Here is a 25,930-nt window from a genome sequence, read left to right on the forward strand (position 1 = left end):
TTGAAGTGGGTGAGAGGTGGAATCACAAAGGCCAGTGAGAAGAGCCAAGCAATTAAAATGCAATAAAAAGAGCCGTCTTTTGAGATGGTAGGTGTTGCCTGCTGAGTTTTCCAGTGGGCTGGTCTTAATCATTTGTATACGTGGATGTGACTTTATCCCTCACACTTTCCTCCTCATTTCAGGCTTCCACCACATTCCTACCACTCTCTGCGATGGGCCCTTCCCAGCTCAGCCCCAAGATGCTGGTATAGCACGAGGCCACTGTGATCTTGAGGACCTGTGGAAGGACATCACATCCAGCTGGGACGTCCTTCACCTCCTCTTTCCCGGCAGAGGCGATGGATGCCCACGTGGACCTCCTGACAGAGCTGCAGCTGCTGGACAAGGTGCCCACGCTGGAGAGGCTGCGGGCAGCCCAGAAGCGGAGGGCTCAGCAGCTGAAGAAGTGGGCACAGTATGAGAAGGAGATGCAGCACAAGAAGCGGAAGCATGAAAAGAAGAGGAATGCTGTTAACCAGAAGAAAGTGTCTTTTGAAGCCAGTGTTGCTCTGCTGGAGGCCTCTCTGAGGAATGACTTGGAGGAAGGTAGGACGCTTGTATCTGGCGATTTATTTTTTTGGCTGCTTGCTGAGGTCCATGTAGCTCCTCGGCGTGCAGAGGCATCTGCATTGACATCCATGGACAAGACTACCCTTGGCATGTGTTGATCTCTAGAGTGTTGCCATCTCTGGCATAGCTGTAGGGTTGGGGTGCTGAAAGTATGGTAAGACACCATCGTTACCTAGAATGACACCAGGAGTGGGTGCACAAGTGACAGGATGGGGCAGGAGTTAACAGCAAGATTTGGGAAAAGGAAGACAGCTTTCATCTCTTTCCTTTTCACACTTCCCATTTACAGAAGGTGAGAAACACTCCTTCGCCTTTTGGGTGTGCCTATTTTAGAGGTTTTTTAGAAGTCTGCCACAGGGATTTACATGTCAGTGTAAATCTTTTCAGCTTTTCTGCTTGGGGGATGGACTGAGAGCTACCTAGATGTATGAATTTTCCCCATTTAGAATACTGAAATTCGTTTCTGTGCTTAATGTTTCCCATAGAAGAGAAAACTCCAAATTGTTCAGAAATCAGTTTAATTGCTCCGTTTCAAAGTGGGTCAAAATGCTTTGCTTTTGTTTAAAATGAAGGGAAAAAAACGTCTAAAAGTCAATCCAAATTACCCTTAGTAATGCAATGGGAAAAACCTGTAAGCTCTAGGAAGCCAGGATTCTGGCAGTGGTTTGGAAATGGGACAGCTGGGCTGAGCTCTGGTGCTTCCAGCAACACTGCTCCTGGGTCTGAGGGCTCCTCAGCCCTGTTGAAGGGACAACGAAAGAGGCCTCTGTTACTCTGCCAAATGAGAGAATTGGGGCTTTGTTCCTACAGTGGCCACTGCAATTCTCCTGTGAGTTCTATAAATGAAATGCAGAACTTTTCCAACACAGTAACATTTTTAATGAGAAATCCTCTCTGGGAAGAGAGCTCGGGTCACCTGTTTTCCCAGTCCTGCCACTACAAGCAGTGGGCAAACACCTGGCTTCCCATTGCTGAAGATACCTTTTAGAGACAGAAATCTGTCTGTCTCACCTCTCCCTCCATCTTTGCCTCATTTCCTACCAACCCAGTCACTGTGTACCACTCAAAAAGTCTAAGTCAAGACTGGGGGCTCTATTCCCTACTAGGAAATAAGGACAAATGCTCCCCAGAGATGTAAAAACATTTCTCTGAGGAGACCTGGAGCAGTCTTTGGGGTTGCTGCTCTGCCAGGTAGTGAAATTGGTGTGATCTTCATCATCCATTGGTGTTGTAGAGACAAAGGAAGATGCCTAGGAAACCTGACCAGTTGGGTTGCATCTCTGCTAGTGAATGTTGCTCTGGTTCCCAGCATCTTCTGCAAGAAGCAGTGTATGTGTGTGGAAAGCAAGAACCTTGTCTTGTAAGGAACCTCCCCAGAGTTACGTTCCTGTTTCTGAGAAGGCCTTTCATGCACCACTGCTTGCCCTCACATCTCACCAGTGCACGTTTCATGCTGTTTGGAAACAGAGGGATTTGGTGGTGTAGTGCGTTTCTGCCCACGTGGTTACAAGCATTTCCAAGTCCTGCTTTGTGTCTGTGTCTGTGCATCCATTTGTTATCTCCCCATGGGAGAGCAGACCTGTGTTAATGCGTAGCAACCTGCAGGCTTTTCTTTCTTTCTTCCTTGCTTTAAAGGTTTAACAATTGCTTCCAGCTCTCTGCTCCACTGAGCCTGTGTTTCTCACTCTGAGCAGTTCTGGTCTTCTCGGAAAGCCCCATCAACAAAGCCAACTAGAGCCATGCCGTGAAATTGTATCTGCTAGCATCAGCTGAAATGACAGATATATGGCATTTATCACCCATGCCTGTACTGACAGACACTTGGTGGCGTGTAGTGGGGTTTTGGGCGCAACTGCAGGTGGTCACAGTGCTGGGATGGGCAGTAAGCACCTCATTGTCCCCCTCTTCACACAGCAGTGGTGCATCCACTCAGTGCTGGGGCTGTCATCGTGTTGGCCTCTTTCTCTTGGTGAGCCCAGGTCGCAACTGCAGGTCTGAACCGTGAGTGCTTCCCCTGAGTAGCTGGGTTTCTCAGATGCATCAAGTTTCTTAAACCTGGTGGTTTTGGTGGTCAATTAAGTCCTAAAAATAACCTGCGGACAGGGTCTCTCCTTTTGTGGTGTGGCACCAGTATAAAGAGAAGGAGGGGATAGCATCGATCCCAGATGCCAAACTGGGAAAATTGCTTATCAAGAGCCCTAGGCCAAAGTGAGTGAATTAATGGCCTTTTGAAGGTCCCAGGGGATGATTTCAGCATATGAATCATCTTTTGTTTCCATGTGGGAAGTGAAGGGGGAGGAGAAATATACATTATTAAAAAGTTGAGAAGTTTCTGTGAGGAAAGTTAGGGCTGGGGGTGCCGTTAGCACTCGTCATCTCTGAACTACCTCTGAGCGGGCGTGCAATTTCCATCCTTTATTAGTTTTCTCTATTTTTTTTTTAACATTCTCACTCCTGAGTTGGAAGAAGGGATGACAGTAGGTGCCATGCAATGAAATTAGGGATGAGCGGAGGTGAAGAGCAAGTTAGCTTTCTCTCTGGAAGGCGTGTTGTGCTGTGGTGTGACCTCCTGATGGAGGTGGGCCAAGTCCCACGAGATGGCAGCAACAGGGCAGGAACCTGACCCTGCCCTTCAGAGCTCTGTGTCCCCCGGGGCCTGGCCATGCTGACTGCGTCTGCTGCTTCCTGCGTCTCACATGGGTGTGATTGAAATAGCAGCACTTGTTTTGCTCAAAAAAACAACATTTTGCTTTTAAAATCCCGTGTCAGCCTGGGAAGTGTTTGCTTGGAGGGCGGAGACGCTGAGAGCAGCTCAGGCGTGAGGAGAGGTGACAGCGGAGCTGCCTGGCCCTGCTGCCACGTGTGCAGCCCAGGGCCCGAGCTGGTGGCACTGGGGATGTGGTGTGGTCATGTGAGGGGATTTTTGGAGAAAGAGTTATCTCTGTGGAGCCTTGTAGGTCTCTGTGGGGCATGGCTTGTCAATGACAGGCACTACGATGGGTTCACATTGCCCCTGCTCCTTTCAGCCAAAGGCCAAGCCACCACAGCTTCCCGTCTTGGGATGGCGAGGCAGTGAAATGGGGCTGAAGGAGATGGCTCTGATGGGGCATGTGGGCAGGAGCTGTGTGCATCTCCTGCAACGGATCTGCCAAAATGTCCTTGGCTTAGCAAACAAGCTGCTATGAAATGCTCGCTGAGATCTCTGCTGACAGAACCAGGCCTGGGCCAGCCGCCCCCCTCGGCTGCAGAGAGGTGGCAGGGACCTGCGGTTTGAAGTGCCTACAGACAGCCCCGAGGGGAGAGTGGGGGGCTCCCACGTGCCAGACAGGACCCACTCCATCCTTCCCCATGGAGGAGCTGGGAAGGCCACGCTCTGGAGGAGCGTCATGCCCAGTAGTTAATCTAAACGAAAATCTACTGAAGCCCCAAGCCCAGCTTTAGGCACAACCTGAGCTGGCTGCAGGATGATGCTGTAGATGGGTTGGATGGGTGAGGGAGTCACTGGGAGATCTGGAAAGGAGATCTGTCCGTTGTGTCTGCTGGACCAGGGGATGCACTTACAGGGGATGAGAGGAGGAAAAACAGAGAATGGCAGCTCTGTGCTTGTTGTGAAGTGCATCTGCTGTGGGATAGGAGATGGATGGGCACTGGGGTAAAGCTAGGAGGAAGGACCCCAGGCTAGCTGTGTTACAGTGGTTTTGTATTTAACCTCTGTTTTAACAGTTAGGAAGGAGATTTGCTTTATAATACAAAAAAACTGTATAGCTACTGTACTAATTTCCAAGAAATTACAAGGGCTGCTGAAGGCTGCGAGGTGGCAGGCGGATGCTGTTGGCAGGAGGTTGGTCCCAGGGTGGTGTCTGCTGTCGGGCTGTCGAGTCTGGGGCTTTCTGCATCACTGAGCTGCCGTAAGAGCAGTTCTGGGGAGCTGAGAGAGAGGCTGGCATCCTGTAAATGGAAAAAAAAAAAAAAAAAAGCTCTCAGTGGCCACCTGCAAGGACGTATGGCATTTTCTGCCTGGAAGTGCCTCTGCATGCCTGGCCAAGTTGCAGGGGGAGCGGCTACCCCAATGGCAGTGGCTGGAGGGTTCACCTCAACAATGGGGTGAGCTGTGCTCCTTTCAGGAAACCATTGGAGAAATAAAGTACTGAAGGACTGACTCACCTTCCCGCAGTGCTGAAAGTGTCCTGGTTTCTCCTGCTCCATCCCTATGGGTTCCCATCCCTATGGACGCAGCTCCAGCAGCATCACTGCACGCAGTGAAGTCCTTCAGCCCCCACCTCCTGTGAGCAAAACTTTGTCAGGGCCAGAGAGTTACGTAAAACTGTTTCTGGAGGAATTCAAACATGCAGATCCTAATGGTTGGTGTGCCAAAAGGGGAATGAAAACTCAGTGTTGGACCTGGCATCCAGCAGACTTGTTCCTGTGAGCAGCTTGGGGTTTGCTGGGCCCGTGCCCCCACCCCACCACCTTGCACACTCTGTATGGGGTAGTGCAGGGCGAGCTGAGGTGGCCTTTCATCTTGTTGAGAAGATTTTTGCCACAGGAGTGTAAGTATTGCACAGCTTATTCATACAAGCATGTCCCCCAAGTTTCCCTTCATAATGACCCTTAAATCCTAAAAGCTTGGTAATACGGAGGGTGAGAAGCCCTTGTGTGCAAGAAGCACAGCCCTCCCCGGGCAGCTTCTTTCCACTTTTTGGAATAAAACCAACCTTGTCATTTGCAAAGGCACTTTAAAGAGAGGCCCTAATTAGTGTCTATAAATTGCTTTCGTTAACCTTTCCTAGCTGATGTGATCTGTTCCCTTGTTACTAAAAACCTTTTATGAGGTGCCTTAATTTTCCACCCACATTATTAGTCTCCTGAAGCTTTTTACATAGAGTTCCTGTGTCCAAGTCTATGAGCAAGTGCATTTATCTGTTTCAGAAGATTTTTCTCCTGGGTTTTGTGCCCTTTGAAGGGCTCTGAAAGAAAGTGTCTTTTATTGCCAGCAGTCTGAGTGTGTACCTGTGCTTTTGGGGAATGACTCGAGTCAGAAGCGAAGAGTTTCTGCTCAATAACAAAAGCATTTCTCGGGTTTTTAAACTCCGTTGGTGTGGAAATGAAACCCCTTCTCTTCAAGAAGCTACGTGTGGGAGCTCTTGGCAGTGACGGATTTTGTTAATTTTGTTAATGGCAGTTGGTATGTCTTCCAAAAGCAGATTCACGCACTTGGCCAGATTTAACTTGGCTTTTTTTCACACAATCTGAACCTGATGCCAAGGCGGGGTAGCTCGCATATGACAGCTAACGAGATGTCAGCTGGGAGCACAAGCAATATTGAATATGCAACTTTCTCTGTTGTCATAACAAGTAATTTTTTTTCCCCCTGACTTGCTGGAGTTTCAGTGAAGTGGGAACATTATTTCCATAAGAGCTTGAAATGCAAACTTTCCTTTTTGGAAATTACTACTGAAAGTCCATCTCAGATCTACCTCCCCAGATTTGAGTCAACTGAAACGTTTTTGTTTCCAACTCTTTTTCAACAAGTTTTAAGACATGACCAGAAACGCATGTTTTTTTTTTGTTTGTTTGTTTGTTTGTTGTTTTTTTGTTGTTGTTGTTTGTTTTTGTTTTTGTTTTTAATATCAAAACAAAATATTCCCTTAACTTTTTTTTTTTTTTCAATGTTGCATAAGCCATTGTGGAGGGGCTTTGGTTTCAGCGGGTTGAGCCTCTTCATGACAGTCATTTTGCAGGAGACCTGGGGTGCCTGCTCGCTGGGTGCTGGCTGCTGGGTGTGCTGAGCACCGCAGTGTGCCGTTTCGAGGTGTGACTTGAGAAGTGGGATTTTCCCATGTGTATGCACCAGAAACTCTGCATCTGTGGAGTCTCTCGATTCCTGCTAAGGCTCGTAACACTGCACCCAGCGAGCAAGTGCTTTTCCTGGCTAAAAGAAACTGCAAATGCACTCTGTAATAACACATCCTGGCTGTCCTTGCTAAGACACAGAAATACAGGGATCCTGGATGGGATTTTTTTTAACTGAAATGAAACCTCCAAATGTTTGGATGCCTGTTTACCCACCCACACCTCCCTGGGCACATCTTCCCATTTGTGCTGTGTTTCAGCAGTGCATGCTGTCAGCTCGCGCCATGGCAATGGGTTGGTTTCATGTTGGTTCAGTTTCTGACTGTTATGTGTGCCAGTTTCTACCATTTCTCATACTACTGAAAGTATTTTTTTTGTGTATCTTGTAATAATCGTAGCAAATAAACACTAAATGTTGGGTTCAAACTGCTTGTCCCTTTAGGATGGTGGTTCTGTTTGGACTCAAGATGTTTTAAATTAAAGAGGGATTGGTCAAAGGCTGTTGCCACTCCCAGGTTTTGTTTCTTACTAAAAGAGACTTAAATCACCTTAATTTGCTTCTAAAATTTGCCTACAATATATTGTGGAAGTGAAAGTCAGAAACCATCAGCTCAGCTGCATTAGAAAACCTGAGCAGTCTACACTTAGTTCTCGTTTTTTAGAAAAGCACGCTAAAAAGTTGAGTTTCCTGGCAGTGAATGGCTCCTATCTGCTGTTGCCGTGTATCAGGGATGCTGCACAGATGAGGGTGCATGGGCTTCATGTTTAAATCCTGCACAACGTATTTGTGCTGTTGATGGTCTCTTCCTCACGCACCTGTAAGAAGGGAGCGTTCAGAAGGGGATGGAGGCAGTGGGCAGCAGAGGCTGAAGCTCTTGGCGTGGTGCGGCAGGTAGGATACGTCAGGTCACCATCTGCTCTCAAATCCTGCCCGGCCAAATCGCAGCAGGGAGGGCTCGGGCACTGTGGCTGCCTCTGCTGGGAGCCTCGGGGCTTCTGTCAGCCAAAGGCACGGGTTGCTGCTGCTGCTGCGATTCGGCCGGGTGCTCGGCAATGCTCGTGCATACAGCCAAGCGCTAAATGCCTCGTGTTGAACCTCTCCGTTCTCCGTCCTGGCTGCTCTGCTCCCGATGATGTTGGGGCAGCCTTGAGTGGCTGCTTTTTGTTGTTCTTCTTCTTATCTATGGGCTGCCAAATGTCAAAGTCAGAACTTCCAAATCTCTGCCCAATAATACTTGCTGATCTATTGCTGGCGTTTCGAGCCAGTGACTTCCCAGCTTGGTTGTCCTTGTGGTTTCCCCAGGGGGAACCGCTGCCTGCTGTCTGGATGAGGGGGACCAAGGCACGGAAGGGAAGCAATGGTGCTGGTACGGGTGGGACCAAGCAGCTCGCCTGGCTGCCTGCTCGGTGGGATAAGGCTGGAGGGCTGATGCTGCAGCTCCTCACTCCAAGGGGCTGTGAAATGGGGTTTCTTGCACTCGCTGTGCTTCTTGCCTGCCTGGCTGCCTTCCAGGTGTGTGCTCTTTCCTGTGCTCAGATAACTGTGCTCTTGTCCCACTCCAATAATGAACAACAAGAGCGTGAATACCAGCTCAGTCAGGGACCCCGGGTATTTTCTGCGTAATAAGCAGCAGCAACCCGGAGTGAAATATCGGCTCTGTGCCCACGCTGGCTGTGACCTCCCCAGCCAAGGCTCTGCCTCAGCGCAGCGCTGTGCTGTGACAGCTAACCCAGTTCTGCCAGGGGTAGGGAAGGTGTTGGCGTGGTTGCTTGTAAGCACTCACTGTTACTGGCATTTTGCAGCATCATTGTGTTTACAAGTGGGTTTTGTTTGTATATGTACATTAAAAAAAAAAAAAAAAGGAGGCATGGTTCCACGACCAACTCTTTGTAAATGAATAGTGGTGGAGAAATGAATATTTCTGGAGGTGAAGCCCTCTTGCAGGACCAAGTTGCGCAGTTCTGCTTTACCCTCGTGTACCTGAGGACACGGTGTCTGGGTGTCGTGCCTGCACAGGAGGAACCTGGCTGCAAGCTGGGGCAGTGCATGGCTGCAGGCTCTGCTTTTTGCCCCCTCTCCTGGCCAAGGAGAACTTTAAAGGTGGATTAAATCTATTTTTTCCAGATTTAAATTCCTTCCTTGCTGGATTGAGGCCAGCCCTGCTCAGCTGGTGTAGGTTTCTTCCTCCTAGAATCATGGAAAATAGAGGTTGAGCGGGCCCTGGGAGGTCATGTAATCCACCTCTTGCCCCAAGGCAGGATCAACTGTATCTAAAATGCTTGCTAATGAGGCTGGAGTTAGGTATCTTAGTGTATTTATAGGCACCTCCACCACACAAGAGCACATATTACCTGTGCAAACAGCCCAGCTTCTCCTTCAGTTCTGTGCATTCTTCCCACTTGCTTATATTTATCCTATTTATCCTCTTTTTTTCTTTTTTCTTTCTTCTTTTTTTTTTCTTTGCATCCCATCCTTATGCTTATTGACTGAGTTTTCCTACTTCCATGAAGAATGCTCTAATTCTTTCTCTAATAGCAGTTGCTATGGCAGCTGGTTCAGGCGGTGCCTCCTAACCTAGTGCAGAGCTGCTTTTACATACACATTCACTGCTTGGCTTTTCCTCTGGAGCCTGGCCAGATCTTTGGGAAACCTTATCATCTGCAATTGACAAAAGAAAAAAAAAATCAGATTCTGGCACCACTATTAAAAATGTCCTAAGCCTCGCCTGCTCTCTGAGCCGTCACCCGGAGGATGCTAAATAGGACAGGAAGCACACTGTTTAATGCTGTCTGCTGATGCCTTTGTAATCAAGAGCTGAGATGCAATCAAGCACCCTGCACTCCTTTTAATTCGGGGAACAAGAGCCCATGTGCAGCTCCTAGCAAGCAGATGCAGTTTCCACTGAGGTCCCTGCAATTTGCAACCGCTTAGTGCTGAATTTGGCCTCTGCGTTCCCTAGATAGCACGAAGCGGACTGGCTGTAAACGTTATTTGTGTAGGAAAGTGCCTCAAGTTGCTCCGTTGTTCTCATGCTCAATGTGCATTTTGTAACAGTTTGCAGCATCTGTCGGTTCGGCCAAGGATTTTGAGCTCCATCCTGATTCCCCTTTTTCCTGGTGGGCTGCCCTGCTCTGCCCGGCCCTGCCTTGAGCACCAAGCTCTTCATTGCTACGGGGAACTTCCGAAAGACTCATTTCAATTTGTGTGCCTTCACCTGGGCTGATGAGAGAGATCTTATTAGTAAACTGTGCTCGCACGCAGCCTTCATTGGCTTCTCCAGCCCTCTTCTAACCTGGCTGGCAGCTGATGCTTTGCGTGGTGGTGAAGCGCTGCCTGCATGCAGCTTGCATCTTGTCCTGGTTGTGTGACACCCACGTCTGTCTGCAAACCTCCATGTCTCGAGTGGGTGGGGATTCTGGCACCCTCAAAGTATTTCCACATTGGTCTGGTTCAGAACAGCAAAGGTTGGAGATCGAGTGCTGATAGCTGCCCGGTGCCAGCTGAAACGATACCGCTCAACCACAGGGTGAGACAGAATGGCTTGGTGCAGTCAAGCAAAGTCTTTCGCATTTTCCAGTCTGAAAGATCCTCTCTGTCAAAAAGTCAGTTTCAATGAAAGCAAACTTTGACCCAGACAATACTCCTGGATGAAAACGTGAAGCCCTTGCAGAGGGATACAGCAGCCTGCCTGTGCCGAGGTGTCACCATGGCGGGACGCCTACCTTCTGCCCCTGCCTTGGGGTGAGGAAATCCCCTGGCAATGCCTGCCAGCCCTCAGCCTCTGGAGGGGGGAAGGAGCGGTGCCCTGCAGCAGAAGACAGACATTTCACTCGTGTTAAGGATGTGGAGAGGAGAGCACTTGCTGCGACTGTCTGCCTGGGTGAGGTTTGTGTCCCCTGTACAGCCCACGGAGACAAAAGAGGTCTGAGCTGGAGGGCTGTGCTCAAGCCCCAGGAAAGTCTGTCAGCCCCACAGGGACCAGCTCCTGGCTGAGAAATGACACGTGGGGCTCCCACAGACCCCGAGTTTCAACCTACTTAGCTCAGACTCTTTCTGTGACTTTCGAACTTTTCCGACCTGGTTTATTTTTCCATTTCAGATTCTGTTGGTTCATCTCTAATTAGCAAACTGTTAGGCCACAGCAGGGCTCCACAGGCACTAAATGGGACTCGTCTTTTAATTCCAGCTCTGGTTTGGTAGCCCGAAATAGCAGCCTTCAGGAAGGGCCAAGCTCCCCTAAAGGAGGACGGTCCCTGTGGACCCGCACGGGGACATTCTCCTGGCCGTCAGCTGTTGAGCAGAGGTTTTCTTCCTTCCTAACAGCGATGCTGTCAAAACAATGATGTTAGCCCTGGATGTGATACGAGGCTCCAGCACAGGCTGTAAGCAGTCAACTTCCAACCTCTTGCTGGGGGCTGTGCCGAAGTGGCAGCGTGTCCGGGCTGGTCGGTGACAGCAGGTCTTGGAGAGGTGCTCACAGAGCGCCTTGCTCCTGCTAGAAAGGCCGGTGGCATTAAAACTTCCTGATAAAAGGCAACCCAAAGGGATTCCCTGTCTGCTTTCAGAGTCAATTTATTCTTCAAGAACTCGAACCACGCGGTTGTGAAGTAGCCATGTGAAGTAGCTGCCACTCTGCCCCCTGGCCCAAATTATTCTGCTCTGTGACAATTTTCCATCCCTCCTCAGAGCAAGGAAAGCTGTCACTCGAGGACCGGTTGGTGCCCAAGCTGTGCCATGGGTTCAAAATTTGGGTCATCATCGCGTTGTCAGTGCTGTAGGATTTCCCGTGCACTTCGTGATGGGAACATTCGTGGTGTTGGTCTGTGCAGTTATCCTAAGGGGAACAAGAGCAGGGAATATTTCTAATTTCTCTTGCACCCAGAGACTTTCCTGGCAGCCGCAGGGCAGTGCCGGCCGACTCATCACTCCTGCGAGGTGGGGCTGGCAGCTTGGGCTGCAGCTGGAGGTGCAGGAGCTGTGCCCTGAGCAGTGTGGTGGTGATGAGGCAGAGGTTTGGCCGTCTGGTTGATCCTTCTGTTATTCTCTTCATCCTGAAAGCCTCCAGAAGCACACTGCTCCTGGACCGAGCTCTGGTAGGAGCACAGTCAGCTGCCATTAGCTTCTTGTGCGCCCTGGAGCATTTTGGCCCAGGTCTTGTGAAGATACTGGGGTATTTTAAGTTCCACTCAAGTCCGTTTGTTTTGGTCACCTCGTGCCTTTGTTCTCCTGATGAACACAGAGTCTGGCTGCTGAATATTCAGCTCCCTTCTGGAGGAGGGTGTGCAGAGCCCCAGCTAGGCGTTCCTGTCCTGGGGCATTCAAACACACCGCTGTGGCGTTTCGGGGATTGCCCCGATCAGCCCCAGGAGCTCCCAGCAGCAGTGGAAACGCCTTCTCTCCTTGCTGCAGGGAGGAGCATTTCCCCAGGAACAGGAAAAACGCAGGGGATGCCGCCAGCTGCCCGCTGAGCTGCTGCCATTGACTGCAGGCTCGGCTTTGCAATGTCACAGCGGCAGCACCATGGGCGCCAGCTGCCTCGGCTCCTTGTGCCCGCTGGAAGGAGCTGATCCCTGCAGCATCGTGCCTGGGGGTCCTGAGCTGCTGGGGTGGGGATGCTGGAGCTTTGGTGCTTCAAATCCCTGTGGGGGAGATGTAGTGGGAGCTGAGCAGCCGGTTGTCATCCCCAGACCGTGCTTGGGCTGGGCTGCAGGAGACAGTCCTGCCCCAAACAGGGGCTGTGTGGGCCAGAGATCCCCCCCAGGTTAGTACGTGTGTTCTTGGCATTAAACAACAGAAACCAAAAGGGGCCTGAGCACATGCTGGGCTTTTTTTGTCCTAGTACCTAACAGTGTCCAACCCAATGCCGCTCGGCTCCAACCCGAGGCCAGAGGTCTCCTGGGCAGCATGAGAAGCCTTGGGTGAAAGTCTCATTTAGCAGGGATGAGGAAGAAGCTGATGGAGGCGTTGCAGGAGGAGAGTGGGGAAGCTGCAGCAGCGCTGGGGTGAGCGTGGTTGGCGTGGAGCAGCAGGAGGAGCGTGGGCAGGGCACCCAGCACGGCTGGTGGCCCTGCAGAGACGTTTGGGGTGCCGCCTGCCCCAGCTCCAGGACAGCCTCCTGGAGGACCAGAAGTCTCTTCAGATTTGGCATGATTTTCAGCATGCAGGGAGCAAGAAAGAGGACATCTACCTGTTCCGGTGTGTCCCCCAGCATGGGCACAGCTCCAGAAAGCAGGAGAAAAGAGTTCCTGGGATTGGGATGACAGCACCTGAGCCACCTCCTGCCCGCTGCTGGGGCCGGGCCGAGCCGAGCAGCACGGCTTCAACCTGCCGGCGAGTGGGACAGCCCAGCAAAGGCAGGGGGACACTGCCAGCAGGCAGTGAGCATCGCTTACACTAATTAATTTTTTTTTTCCCAGGCTTTTTTTTATGGCCTATTTCATTTGGACTGGGGAAGTAAGCTACAGGGAAGGAAGCTGCCCTTATTTCAAAGAGTCTACCCCTGGCCTGTAAATCTGGGCCAGATCCGCTGGTACATGCTGGCTGCTTTGTCTGACCATAATAATAACCATAAATGTCACTTTAGAGCTGATTTGCTTTGCCAGACAAATCTGGACCAGCCTCCCTCTCCTTCCTAATCAGGTTAGTTTTCCTTTGATCTGTCCCTGTTAAGAGAAACCCAAACTGATGCAGCTTTATTCCCATCCATTTTCCATTCATCCAGTGGCTCTTTACACGAGGCCATCTCAGCTCTGCCTTAATTATAGCTGAATTGTCTCACGCTGCAGCAGGTGTATCACTTTGTCAATCTTAGCTAATATTCAGTGGGATTTTTATTTTTCCAGAAGTTTCGTTTCATTTTCAGACCGATTCGTTTTAAGTTGGCAAGTGCACTAGCTTTAAGGAGAGGGCATTTGCTGCTGGCTGTCAGAAGGAACACACCAAATCGCTAATTATCGATCTTTGCTTTATCGGGCAGTGGTTGAACTGCTTTGCCGTGCAGAGCATCGCTCCCTCATACTCTGACTGTCTTCAGGAAAGCTGATCTCGGTGAGCTCTGCCCTCTGGATGATGGTGACTTGCATTTGGGCATAGAAGAGGAAATAACTAGCTCCGGATAAAAACCTGTGACAGCCCCAGATTTAAGTCACCTGTTTTTAAGGGCACACAAATGTGACCTGTGCTGGTGTGCCTGTTTTTAGGAGGACAAAAACCTGCTGGTGTGCTGTGGAGTCCTCACCAATGCGCGTTCCCCGTCACCTCTGCACGTAAATCCTGCCCGCACCCGTGATGCGCTGTGTTTTCCCAGACGCAGCAGGGTGCAGTGAACGCCGTGCTTTGTTTGTTTGCTTTGCACGGGCCTGGTTTTGAGAACAAGCCTGGAGTTACTGCGAGACAAGATAAGAGCGGTTCGGGGAAGCGGAGATGTTCCGGTCTCGCTGTGGGGCTCGGCCGCCGAGCTGCGCTTCCCGTGACTCAGAGCGGCAGCGGGGCACCGGCTTCCTGTGAAGCCACTCGCTTGCAGAAAAGTTGCTGTGATGTTTGTTAAGGAAATCAGGCTTTTAACGAGTTATCCTCCAGCGCAGTCACGTGTGATGTCTAAAATACGTCTCACCGTGCTCCTGTTGTCTCTAGCACCAATGTGGGCATCTTCCAGCGAGGCTCGCGTGGCTGTTCCCTGCCTCCTGCTTTCATTTGTCTCACGTGCTAAGCAGAGGGGTCAGCAGCTGGCATCAAACCCTTTTTGTCGTGCAGGGGTCAGCTGGCGGGGGAAATGCATTGCCCTGCGTGGTGGTAATGGGAGCAGTGGAGCTGGTGTGCTCAGGGGACGTGCTTCGGCAGCAAACTTCTCATTTCCAGCGAGAATATAGGAAAGGATGTGGTGAAGCAGCAGCGGCAGCATAGGAAAGGATTGCCACCCTCACTTGCTTTTTGCTTTGCAGGTTTCTGTGCAGCAGAGGTGATGCTCCCGGGGGGCTGGGAGCCACGGGGGGGTCCCAGCTGAAATCGCTGGCAGCAGCCGGGGCCGGAGAGGTGTGCGGGGTCAGCTCCAGCTGCTCTTTTTTCAAGGGGGAATAGCTGGAATTTGGTTCGAGGTTCGTAGCTCAGGTTTCCATTACACAACCGTGCTGCTTTCAGCTGCTCGCGTGAGACGCGGGCCTTGCTGGCTGCTCCTGGTCTGGCTGCTGCTGGCCCCAGGAATAACGCCTTGGGGGGAGATGTACAGAGAGGAACGGGGCTTCTCTGCTGCAGCACTGCCTGGGCTGGGAGCGGGGGCTTGGAAAGGGGTTTGCTTCACTCTTTGTAAGCTGCGGGAAGCACCTCAGGAGCCTTTGTCACAAACAGCTGCTTGGAAACTTCTTTATTTATTCTTTTAAAGACTGCTTTTGCCAGGAGAAGGTAGGACCAAAGGCAGGAGGACCAAAGGAGGGAGGGATTTTGTGATTGATTGCAGACCTGGTGATGAAGGTCAGGCCTCCACCCGGGTGGCTGGGTGGCTGCACGTGCTGGGAGGACGGCTCTGCTGGCGGGGGGAGGCTGGAGCCCTGCTGCAGGGTGTGGGGGCGACAGCTCCCCCCTGCTGGGTCACTTTGCGAGTGATGAAATGCCCCTGGTGTCCCCAGCAACCCGTGCCCCTTGAGTCCCGTCCTCAGGATGCTCTGACCGTGGTCTTCTGCCAAAGGTGCTCAGCTACGCTCCGTGCTGGAGGTGCTAAAAGCCAAATCAAATTCAGTAGGAAAAGGTGGTGCTGGGTGCTGGATGGGGCTGCAACCCCTCCCAGCACCGCGTGCGAGCCCCCAGCGCTCACATCCACCCCCGCAGCCGCTTGTCAGCGCTGTCAGCAGAGCGGGGTGAGCAGCCCCTTCAGGCATCACTAATTGCTTTAATGAACTTACTGAGGTGGGTTTAGCTCCTAAAGCATTCTGTTATTACTGTGAACTTAAAATCAACATACGAGATTGTGGGATTGGTGGGAGGTGATGCAAAGCCTGAGCCTGTCTTTCCTTCTCTTTTAATTTTGAGCTTTTTTTTTAATATTATTTTGTAGGGAACCACCCGTTCTTTCCTCAGTGGTGGTGCAGAGCCAGCCACGGCACAGAGGGGAGCACGGGGAAGCTCTCACCTCTGCCCTGTTTGCTGCTACCTGGGCATGAGGGATGCGGGCAGCACAGGGCAACCTGCCATGCAGGCGCCGAGGATGGACGTCACCTCTCCTGTGCTGTGACAGCTGAGAGACACCCGGCTGTGGCCCACGATGGTGGGGTTCCTGTAGTATGAAACGCGTAACGAAAAACTCCCCGACGCAGGGAATCTGCTGGGGAAGGAAGCCTTTGCTAAGCAAACAGGACAGAATAAAATGGGTCATTAAAAAAGCTGTTTTAATACAGAAGTTAGCGGAGTTCTGCCACCACCGTGGAGAGGAAAATGGTCCTGCCACTGCTAATGGTGTAGCCTAATGGGAGATCTTAATGACTCAATTATTTTGAAAATTGTTCTTCTCGGGAAATGCAATATACTTTGGCAAACTGAGGCTTTTCTCCACTGTTGCAGAAAGGCAAATGGTAATTCCTCTGAGCTCGCTCTTTGCTGAAGAGGGAGTGGGAGGCATGGACTTGCAGAGCCAATGCCAAGTTGGACGATGTATTTCATCCCAGGTCAGGAAACCTCTCAGAGAGGTGAAGGGAGGGAAGCAGGGCGCATCATGCTCTCTCTGCTCCCTGCTGTTAGGTGCAGTTCCTTGCTCCCAGCATCGAGGATTTACATCCTCAGTGTTCATGACACTGCTCTGAGAAACGGGATGCTTTAAACACAGGTTAATCACCTGCCTAAGGACTGTAGGAATTATGTTTATTTCTTTATTATTTGGTTGTTTAAGCTGTAACTTTTGTTAATAAACTCATGAGGTGAAAAACGAAGTGAAAAACCCAACAAAACCATTGCTGAGACTGACGCACTCCCCTCGGCAGCTGGGAGAGATGTGTGCCCTGAATCTGAGCCACGAGTGACCCGGTGTGAAGCACCAAGCCAAAGCAAGCTGTGGAGGAGAATTTCAGCTGTCTCCTTTCCACTTTACGTTAAACATTCACTAGAGAGCCCAGAGAACCCTAGACTGACCCTAAACCTGTTCGAGCTCTCCTGTAACTATTGAGAGTCCCGGTCTGAGCCGTGCCCATGCACTCAGACCCCAGACTTCCCTTCTTCCCTTCCCTTCCCTTTCTGTGAAGGGGAGCTGGCTCGCTCCCCAGCTCTGCTCTGAATGCTTTTGCTGAATTCAACTCAATTTTTGCAGGTGAAAGCCTTCAGCTGGCTGAGGGCGAAGGCAAGCAGCTGGGCTATTTTTTTTTACCCCTAAAATAGTCCAAGTGGCACGTCAGGCTCTGAGGTTGCTTCCTCGTGGGCTCTCCTCCTGCCTGTAGTGCATCATCCGGGCTGGGAGCGCTCAGCTTCTACTGGGTGCCTTTGTGGGGAGCAGAAATCGCGTAAAACTTGGGACAGGAGGAGGGAGGCTCAGCTCTGTGTGATGGGGCAGGTGGCACGAGTGTTGGAACGAGTTGGTCTGGATGCAGAGCACTTCCTGGTCGCTTAGGGACCACTTAGAGTCACTTGCTTTGACCTAACCTAGAGGTCTTTTGTCTTTGTGCAGTCTCTGAGGAGTCGTGGTGGGGGATTTCAGAGCTTCTGCTGTGAAATTAGGGAATGAAGTGTTTGTCATGTTCTTCATAATGGGGCCTTTTTTATTTTCTTTAACGTGGATGCTTGAGATAATGGGGCTTAAAGGAGGATTTGTGGGAGTAGCAACCTGAAGCAGGTTTATGCTGTGGTCTTTACCGAGCAGAGCATCCTCAGTGGGATCAGGTTCAGCTCCACGAGGCAAAAAAACAGTTTCCACGCAGCGCTCTGTGCCTTCATTGACGTTTTCCATCTCCAACTGCTCTGACAAGGGTTTGGTGGTTGCCAAAAGCTGCGAAAGAAGTCCCCGTGGCTCTCACCCCCCGGCTGCTCTGTCCCCAGCAGCGTGGTGGTGTTGCAGGCAATCAGTTCGTGATGGGTTTGCTCGTGTTAAAACCAAACCTGCAGCATGAGGAGTGCGGATCCCTCCTGGAAACACCTTTTCTTGGTTCGCAATGGTCCAAATATTTCCTGTGCCTCCAGGCCAGGTCCCTTCGAGGGGCTGTTTGCTGCTGGCTCCATGACTTTGTGCAGTTGCTTGGTGGCCGTGACAGCTGCCTGTGCTGGTGTCAGGCTGCCGCAGGCACCGCGAGCAGCAGCTGCCTGGGGATGATGCTCGAGCCGGGGCAGTCCCTGAGATCGGAGGTGTTTTGCCTGGAGAGCAAACGAAACGTGCTTCTTCCTTGATACCAAAACCAAGGCTCTTAGCTGTGCGATTTGTCTTTGTGTGATAGGCAGCCAAGTGCGGACTGAAAACGGGCAAACTTCTCAGGCTTGTGAGAGGGGAGACTTAAAAAGGACACCGTAAAACAGAAGCTGGGCCGGCTGGGTTGCTGGTGGAGCTCAGGGACGTTTGTAGAAGGTAGGCCTGGTGACCTGACGTGCTTCGCTCTCCGCCTCTTGGAGAGGAGAGAAGAGGAGAGGAGAGGAGAGCTGGGACTCCCGGCACCGTCACAGCCGTGCCGGCGACCGTCGCTGTGACCTTGGTGAAGAAACCCGAGCCTCCAGAGCCTTTGGTCTAACTCAGGCTGAGATGTCACATCTGTGAAATGAGGCGAATGCCGGCTGTAAAATCCCAGGAGAGAGCCTGGAGCTGCTTTGCTAATGGCAGCAGGGCTTGCAGAGATCTCTGCCTGCAAGGCTGTGCTGAAATTCAGATCTCGGCATTGCTTACAACTTGCTGCCGAATAACTGCAGGCTGCTGAAGCGGGAGGGCTGCGGAGGACCAGCCGGTGTTTCCCTGGTACAGTGCAGGGTGCTGCTAAACTTGTGTGAAAGTTTTATTTCTGTAGCGTTTGCTTTTTAAAAGGAAACCACAATCTTTTTTTATTAACAAAGCAAAAAGAGGCGTGGGGGGGACGGGGACTTTCTCCTTGACAGACATTTCCCTTCCGGCACCGCATCGCAGTGCGGAGTTTCCAGTAAGAAGCCGTGCTGTCGGGCAGGGGGGGATGATTTAGCAGATTATGCTTTAACTCCTGCCGTGCCCCCAGGGTCTCCCGTGTGGGGCAGTGGTGTGGTCGGGGTGACCTGGGGGCTGCCACTGGCTCCTGCGAGTGCTGTTTCACACCAGGAGGGGTTTTATAGGGCTCTGTCACAGAGCGTGTCCTGGCACACTGTGCTCTCGAGTGTTTAGGTAGGAAGGAGCCTGCTTCAAGCCTGCTTCATCAGTGCAGCGATCAGACCTCCCTACGAGATTTGGTCTTTCATCTCTTGAAGATCTTCATCCTGTGTGTACTCATCCTGTACTACGTGGAGACAAATTCACAGGAAATAAAAAAAACTCAACGTGCTGCTCAAGGTCACAGGGGGTGCAGCAGATGGTGGAGAAGGGACCGAAAGACCCAAAGCAGCAGGAGCTCCTCCAAGGAGAGCAGCAAGGTGGGAGCTGCCCATCAGAGCTGGGGCTGGGCAGCAGGAGCCAGGCTGCAGCCCGCAGGCTCTGCCTGAAGGGGATCGTTTGGTGTTAATGCAGGGCAGCTTGAAAAGCAAGTAGACATTTGCCCACCCCTCTAGCAAAACCTCTTTCCCGTTACTCTAAATAGAAAGTTTCCTGTTTTATAATTGAGGCTCTTAAAAGCCTTCGTGGTGTTCAGGTCAACGTACAGCTGCCGGGCTGAGCCCATAAATGCCTGAAATACGAGCTGGGGCAGAGGCTGTTGACTCTGGAACCAAGTAACACTTTAAAATGGCAATACGAACTATTTCCTGCTATACAGAGCGTATTCGAGTATCCTGTTGCAAATACTGCCAGGCTGCACGGAGCAATTCTGCTCCCCAGGCACCGTTCACCTGCTGCACGACCGCGGCGGGGTAACGGGGGGAGCTCTGCGATACTCGGGTAGCTGGAGAAATTTACCTCCTGACACCGCTGCTCCCTTTTATTACATCTGAAGAAGTGTTTAGATTTCTATTAAAGCCAAATAATTTTTTTTTCCCTGCCTTTTCTTTCTGGTGCTCCGAAAGGTTTATTTTCTAATAGGCTTAGGATCGACTTCACAGACGGTGACTGCTGCAGCGGCACGTGTCAGTGGGTAGGTTTTGGGCCTGCAGATCAAAAGCGGTCTTTGAACAGGTATTTAAGTGGGATCTTCTGTGCTACTCGGATAAAAGGCTTTGATGTTGAGATGTCTGAATGGGTTTGAAGGTGTTCTCACGACTTCCAGGGAGAACTTTTTGTGGGAAGAAAGCTGGAAGAGGCCAGTAGGAGAAGAGGAGGTCCTGGTCAGCAGTTATTGATCCTGGAGGTGTCCTTCATCTGGCTCTGCCTGAGACTCCAAGGAACGAGGCGTGCTGCTTACCTGCTTGCATGCACCCAACCCCACGTGTGAGGAGCCAGCTGAGGGGCTTGGGGGTGCAGGTTCCTATCGAGCCGCTCTGGAGGACGTGGCTGTCCTCCAGCCCTCGTTTCTCTTGGACCTCCCTGCTGAGGCTGCTGCCTCACAGGGCTCTGAAGACAGCGGGCAAGTCTCTCTGCACGTTGTGCAGGGACTTCTGCCCAGCACCACAGCACCCCAAAACCTGGCGTTGCTCTGCTCGTGGCTACAGCTCCTGGGTCACCCTGGGGACCTTGGCCCTGATCTCCTTGATCACAGCTCCGTAAATCTGACAGAAATATTTTTTGGCCCTCTCCAAATAGGCACAATTCACAAATACCTACTCCAAAGTGCCTCTTAAAGAGAGAAGAGGCTCTTTGGCAGCCCAGGTGTCACTGTCACAAAGATATTGGGGAATTTGCTTCCCTGGCTCCCTGCCCACAGCGATCCTGCTGAAGGCAGCTGAGCCCGCAGGTTACATAAAACACTCAGCCCTTCGAGCCCATCATCTGTTTAAAGACCATACCAAAATGATTTATTTATTCTTCCAATAGCAGGTGAGGAATAGGAAACTGAAAAACTAGTCTCTGACCTCAGCTTTCTTTTATGTATTTAGTATCTCCCGAGTGGGCCAATTTCACTGTTAGCCTGAGCAGGAGGAGAGGGTGGGGGTGCCTTTTAATGGGACGCTGCATCCTTAGGAGGGCTCATCAGATGGCAGCTTCCTATAATTTTTATTTTGCCTATTGAAACGAATCTGGCTTTGCTTCTACCGTGTCCTTTGAGCACTGCTGGTTGCAGATGGGCAGCTCACACAGTGTTACTGGTCAGAGCAATCCCAGGTGGATGGCAGCCATAAAAGAAAGATGCTTTGGCATCACTAGCGCTAAGTGGATTATAGGTGAACCTAGACACAAAACATGGGAAACGTGGGATGCGGCAGGGCTCGGGCACCTGGCTGTGCCCACTGACCAAAGAGCATTTTCTCTGTAGGCAGCAGTCAGCAGACAGCACTACGGCTGGCTCTGCGGGTGGCCACGGGGGCGCTCCGATGGGCGAGAAGTGTCACAGTTAGAAATAGGCTTTCCTTGCGAGCGCCTGGGCTGAGGATGAAATGAAATGTTCCCTGCCCTCGTGCACGTGGCACAAAGCAGACGGGACTCTGCTGGCCTCTTTCCAAACCTGCCAGATTTGGTGGGTATGGTAGGAGGGATGTGTGTGCCCAGCCGTAACCGAGGTGGGAGGTGTCTTCGCAGGCTTTGATCCTGCCTGAGAAAGCTCAGCCATCAAGCAGGGTGGGATGTCTCGCTTGCTAGCTCAGCAGGCAAAACAGGCCATATTTATTTTTAGGCGTGCTCAATGTTTGAGCTGAGCATGGTTTTTGTTTTCCACGGCTTATTTTGTCTTTCAGAAAGCTCCCGGGAGTTGCAGTTTGTCAGTGGGCCGGGCTGGGCTCTCAGTGGTGCGGTGCAGGAGCAGAGGACAGGGCTGAGTGCGTTCCTCCTGGGATTGCTCAGGGTTTAGTTGGGCTCTTAAATACCAATATCATGGCATGCGGCGTTAGGCAGCTGGATGTGATGCTGGCAAAGCACTGGTAGCCTCAATACCATTTTTCTGGCAAAGTTTCTCCTATGTGACAAACATCCCTGCAAAACCATAGCAGGAGAAGCCCATCATGAAGTAGCTGAGCCCATCCAGAGCCCGGCCGGGGGTCAGGCTGCTGAGACCTTTGCTGGCACACGTGTTGGTGCAGGCAGCACCCGTGCATCACTGCGAGTGATGCTGGAGGAGTTTCGTCTGCCAAACTGGGGCTTGGCTTAAAGCTGTGTTTGGGTGGAAGTGACTTCTACCGGTGCGCAGACGTGTGCATCGTAACCCAGGTGAAACTTGTGTGAAATCGTGTATAAATGTCGGAGAATCCTTCCACTGCCTTAGGAACCTCACTGCAAGAGCAGCTTTTAGGTGTCCTTCAGGAGAGGAGAACCAGACAGTGAAACAGAAGAGTTTACACATCACTTTCAAAAAGAAGTCGCTGAGTGCAAAGGTTGTACGTAAACCTGGACCTGCAAAAACTCCGTGCGTGTGTGTGTGTGTGTGTGTGAACTCGGAGCACACAGGGAAGCCTGCTGCCAGTCTGGACAATTTGCCACTGTATATTTTGGGGAGCTGCTATCAGAAAGGTGTTTTGGGGACCTCCTGTTGGAAAGGTGTTTTGTTTGTTTGTTTGTTGTCTTGTTCATTTTTCCTCCCAGTATCAGCTGGCTTTGTCTGTGATGGATTAGTAATACTTGAAGTATGCAGAAGCCAGGTATAGGTGGGAGTGTGATATTATCCAGAATTTCATGGTGTAGTTTATTGACTTTGGGGGAACTGCACTGACAAAGGCATTTTTCTCCACGGAGAAGTCTCCATCTGGTTCAGGAACCTTCCTGGAACATTTGTTTCTCGTATAACCTCTGTGGGAAGTAAAATAAATGTAAAATGATAGCGCTGTCCTGTCTCTTCAGGTGAGAGAGCTGATTACCCCACGCTGAATTTTCCTTAGGGCCTCTGCAGTGGCTTCTTTGTCTTCCCCTTGATTTGTAGGTTTGGGGGAGGAGAAGCAAGGCTTGGGAGGCTTGGGAGCTGCTGGCAGTGGGTTTGTGGTGTGCGGGGAGGAGGATCTGCGTGGGGCTGCCCCAGGACCTGAGGCAGAGGGTGACTTAAAACCTGCTGCTTTGGGGATCCATTTTCACAGCTTTTGTGAGAGCATTTTCCATTTAACGCAGCGCAGATGTGAATGATAAAATATAAATCGAAGATTAATGTACAGCATCTTGGCGTGTGAAAGGTTCAATTATAGGCAGAGCAAGCAGAATAATGGAAAATACATTTGAGTGATTGTTCAGTTAATATCATTTGCAATGAATTATTCACAACAATTTGTTCACCCCCACTCTTATTGTAATAATTTTCGTTCCTTCATTTGCTCTGCGTTTGGAACTGCTTCCCACAACTTGTAATGAAGTATATCCACGCACCCAGCCCCTTCTCCCCACCTCCCCCCGCCTACACGCCACGAAGGACAGATTTGAAGGAGCTCAGCATCGCAGGCACTGAGCTCTCTTTAAGAAGTTAATCAGAAGTGTCAGAGTGGAGTTAATCAGAAGTGCTGAAGTGGAGGCTGCTGCCTGCTGATCGCTCAGATGTGACCCATAAAAGCCCATTTTGCAGGCTGCAGTCACCTCGACCCTTTAAGCTGGCAGCGATTTGGCTGCTAACCCCTGCAGCCCTTCCTGCTGCACTGCCTGAGTTCAGCAGTGTCCCTGCGAGCGGAGTGCTGAGGCTTTACCAGCAGAAGGCAATCGGCTGCTCTTGGCGATCGCTCTGCATCCCTGGAGCGTATCCGTCCTGCCTGTATGGCCTCGCTGGTGCTGTGGTGGGAGGAGGAGGAGTTGAGCTTCCCAGCCAGGTGTGTGGCACCGGCAGCCTCGAAGAGAAGCGCTTTGCTCGCTCAGGTCCCTTCCTCTCGCACCGTGCTGCAGACAACAGAGAGGATCGGGGGCAGCGCTGGAAGTGGTGGGTTGTCTTCCAGCACTGCAAAGCTCTGCAGCTGTGCTCCTCTTTCTTCAGGTGCTGGAAAACCCACAAATGCACATTGCTCCTACAGCCGGGTTTGGTGTCACCAGTCACACGGGAGGGATGCTTTTAAGCCAGGTCGCTGTAGGGTGGTTGGCAGGGGACCAAAGATGTCCACGTCCTCCCTCCGTGTCCCTCTGCAGCCTGCCTGGAGCACAGGCAGTGGGCGAGCACTCAATGTGACGTCCCTCTGGCTTTGGAGGAAGGAGCCAGGACTCGCTGCTGCCCAGCTTTGTGCTCCCACTGCTGCGCCTCTCAATGCCAGCTTTACTTTAGGGCGAGTTGGCAAGGAGTCTGGCCTCTTACCCGAGCAGTGTCCTCATGAATTCATTGGCACCCCATCCATGGCTGGCTTTATTACCTTGTGGGACTTTTTTTGGTGTCTCGTGACCATCAGTCTCTGGTGTGTCAGGGTGTAGAGGGAAATGTTTTGCGGGCAGGTGGGAGCCATGGTGTACAGCCAAGACGAGGGCTGCTGCAGGGGTCAGTGGAGAATTCAAAGCTGCTTTAGGGCAAGACAAATCCTTGTCTGATTCTTAACCCTTTAAGGACTCTCACGAGCTCTGCCAAGCCGTGACCACAAAGCCTTCAGCACAAAACCCCAAACACCCTAACGAGCCAGGATTTATGCTTTTGCATCTTCCCCATGGAGGGACAGCACTCGCAGGGTCGATCCGCCAGCATCTACTTGTCCAAATCTCCATAATCAGGCGAAACGTGATTATGGAGCTGCTTGTCGTTAGGACACAATGGCTCTTAAGTGGCCCAGATTGAATTAAAGCCTTAACGGCAGAGCATCCAGAATAAATAACAGGCCAGCAGATCCGCTGGGGGTGACGTGCCTCTCAGCCAGCCCCGATGAGCAGAGCAGAGCTCCGGCCGGGCAGCAGGAGCGCGGTGGTGGTGGTGGGCGTGCTGCCCGGAGGGAGCTCAGCGCCTCGATGCAGGCACGCAGGAGAGTGCTGGGGGAGCTGGAGGAGCTGCAGGCTTCCTGCGCTGGCCTCCGAGCTGGAAACAAACCGGCATGCCTTGGACTTGCCGTGGTGAGGGGGTTTTGCCGTGGTGTGGGGCGAGTTTTGTTCTTTGCTGTCTTTCCCTCTTTTGTACCGGTTTACCCAGCAGGTGTCAATGCCTGCAGGTTGTTTCCAGCTGAGGGAAACGCCAGCGTTTGGTGAAACGGTGCCATGATGGGAAGTGCCTTACTCCACTTCTGTCCACATTTGCCTCCCTTTTTGCTGACATCAGGCCGGTGGTGTCCAAACAAAATCCCACTTCGCTTCCAGTTTGACTTACAAGTGTGCTTTCCACCTCTCTTGAACAAAGCTTCGTAAATCAGCATCAGTGTGCTCCTGGCCCTGTTTTCCAGCGAGGAAGTCCCCCAGGCCCCACGCTGGCTGCCAGGAGCTGCCCTGCTCCCAGTTTCCCCCAGTTGTACTGGGAGGGAGCTCCCTCTGCCCATGGTGGGCATCAGCACCACGGGTGCTTTGGGAGCGGCCGGCCCTGCAGCCGTTCCTGACTGCCAGCTCTGACGTTTATTGCCTGTTTAGCTTCGTTACTGCTCCTTGTTTTGCAGCTCTGGTTTCGCTCAGTGGTTGTATCCTTGCCAACAGATCAGGTGGGGCTGGAACATGTTGCTGCGCTGGCCCCAAGGAAATGACTGCGAACCTCTGGCTTATGCCTGCGCTGGCAGTGACAGCTGGGGTGGGAAAAGCATTAGGTAGGGAAACATCTACAGAAAAAGCAGGGAAGGAGAAAGCAAGCACCAGCAGACAGGTATGGATCACCGAGACCTGTCAGTGAATTTGATTTCATTGGATTGCAAGTTCCTGCTATTGCTATTTGGCTGCTCCCTCTGCCAGCCTTATTGCTATTACCCATGGAAGAGCTGCACCCCAGAGCAAACTTCATCTTTTACCTGGAGGCTTTTCATCTGTTCCCCAAATTTGCATTTTAATGGAATAAAACCTATCCTTTCCCCCCAAAGCAGCAATTTAAAAGTTAAGCCTCTGGGAAGCTTTCCTCAAACACCCACCCATCCATACGGAGTGTCCAAAGCAACCCTGGTGTGTTTTAGATGTGCCATGAATGTATTGGGCTTCCAGTACCACGCTGATAACTTCTTGAGGCAAGACCTCATCTTCCCAGAGTGAGATCTCAGAGGTTGGACTGGGTGATCTTGGGTCTCTTCCAACCTAGATGGTTCTGTGACTCTGTGATGTCTCCTATGGCTGTAGCTCAGGACCCAAAAGTCACCGATCGCCTCGGAGCTCTCCTGGGCTGCAGCGTGCAGAGGTCGCTCCCGGTTGTCATTAAGCAAAAGAAGAAAACATAAATTGCTCCAGCACTGCCGTGTGAAAATGATGGC

The 25,930-nt window shown here is 51.5% G+C and overlaps 1 protein-coding gene and 1 long non-coding RNA gene across 4 annotated transcripts in view; both read left to right on the forward strand.

Annotated features, from left to right (window-relative positions):
- PPP1R16B (protein phosphatase 1 regulatory subunit 16B) overlaps nt 1-25,930 on the forward strand; it is a 57,392-nt gene that overhangs the window by 15,889 nt on the left and 15,573 nt on the right. For 2 of the 3 annotated variants that reach the window (XM_068700033.1, XM_068700034.1), the window contains exon 2: nt 183-585. In XM_068700033.1, the coding sequence (XP_068556134.1) occupies nt 339-585 (247 nt within the window). In that variant the 5' untranslated portion in view covers nt 183-338. Of the gene's footprint in view, nt 1-182; nt 586-15,493; nt 16,024-25,930 lie in introns of those variants that run through there. The other variant, XM_068700035.1, reaches the window with a different exon arrangement.
- On the forward strand, nt 18,383-22,434 carry LOC137865195 (uncharacterized). Its single transcript, XR_011101819.1, has 2 exons — nt 18,383-19,706; nt 19,798-22,434. It is a non-coding gene; the product is annotated as an uncharacterized lncRNA (long non-coding RNA).

The sequence above is a fragment of the Anas acuta genome, chromosome 16 (assembly GCF_963932015.1).
Source record: "Anas acuta chromosome 16, bAnaAcu1.1, whole genome shotgun sequence".
NCBI classification, from domain to species: Eukaryota; Metazoa; Chordata; class Aves; order Anseriformes; family Anatidae; genus Anas; species Anas acuta.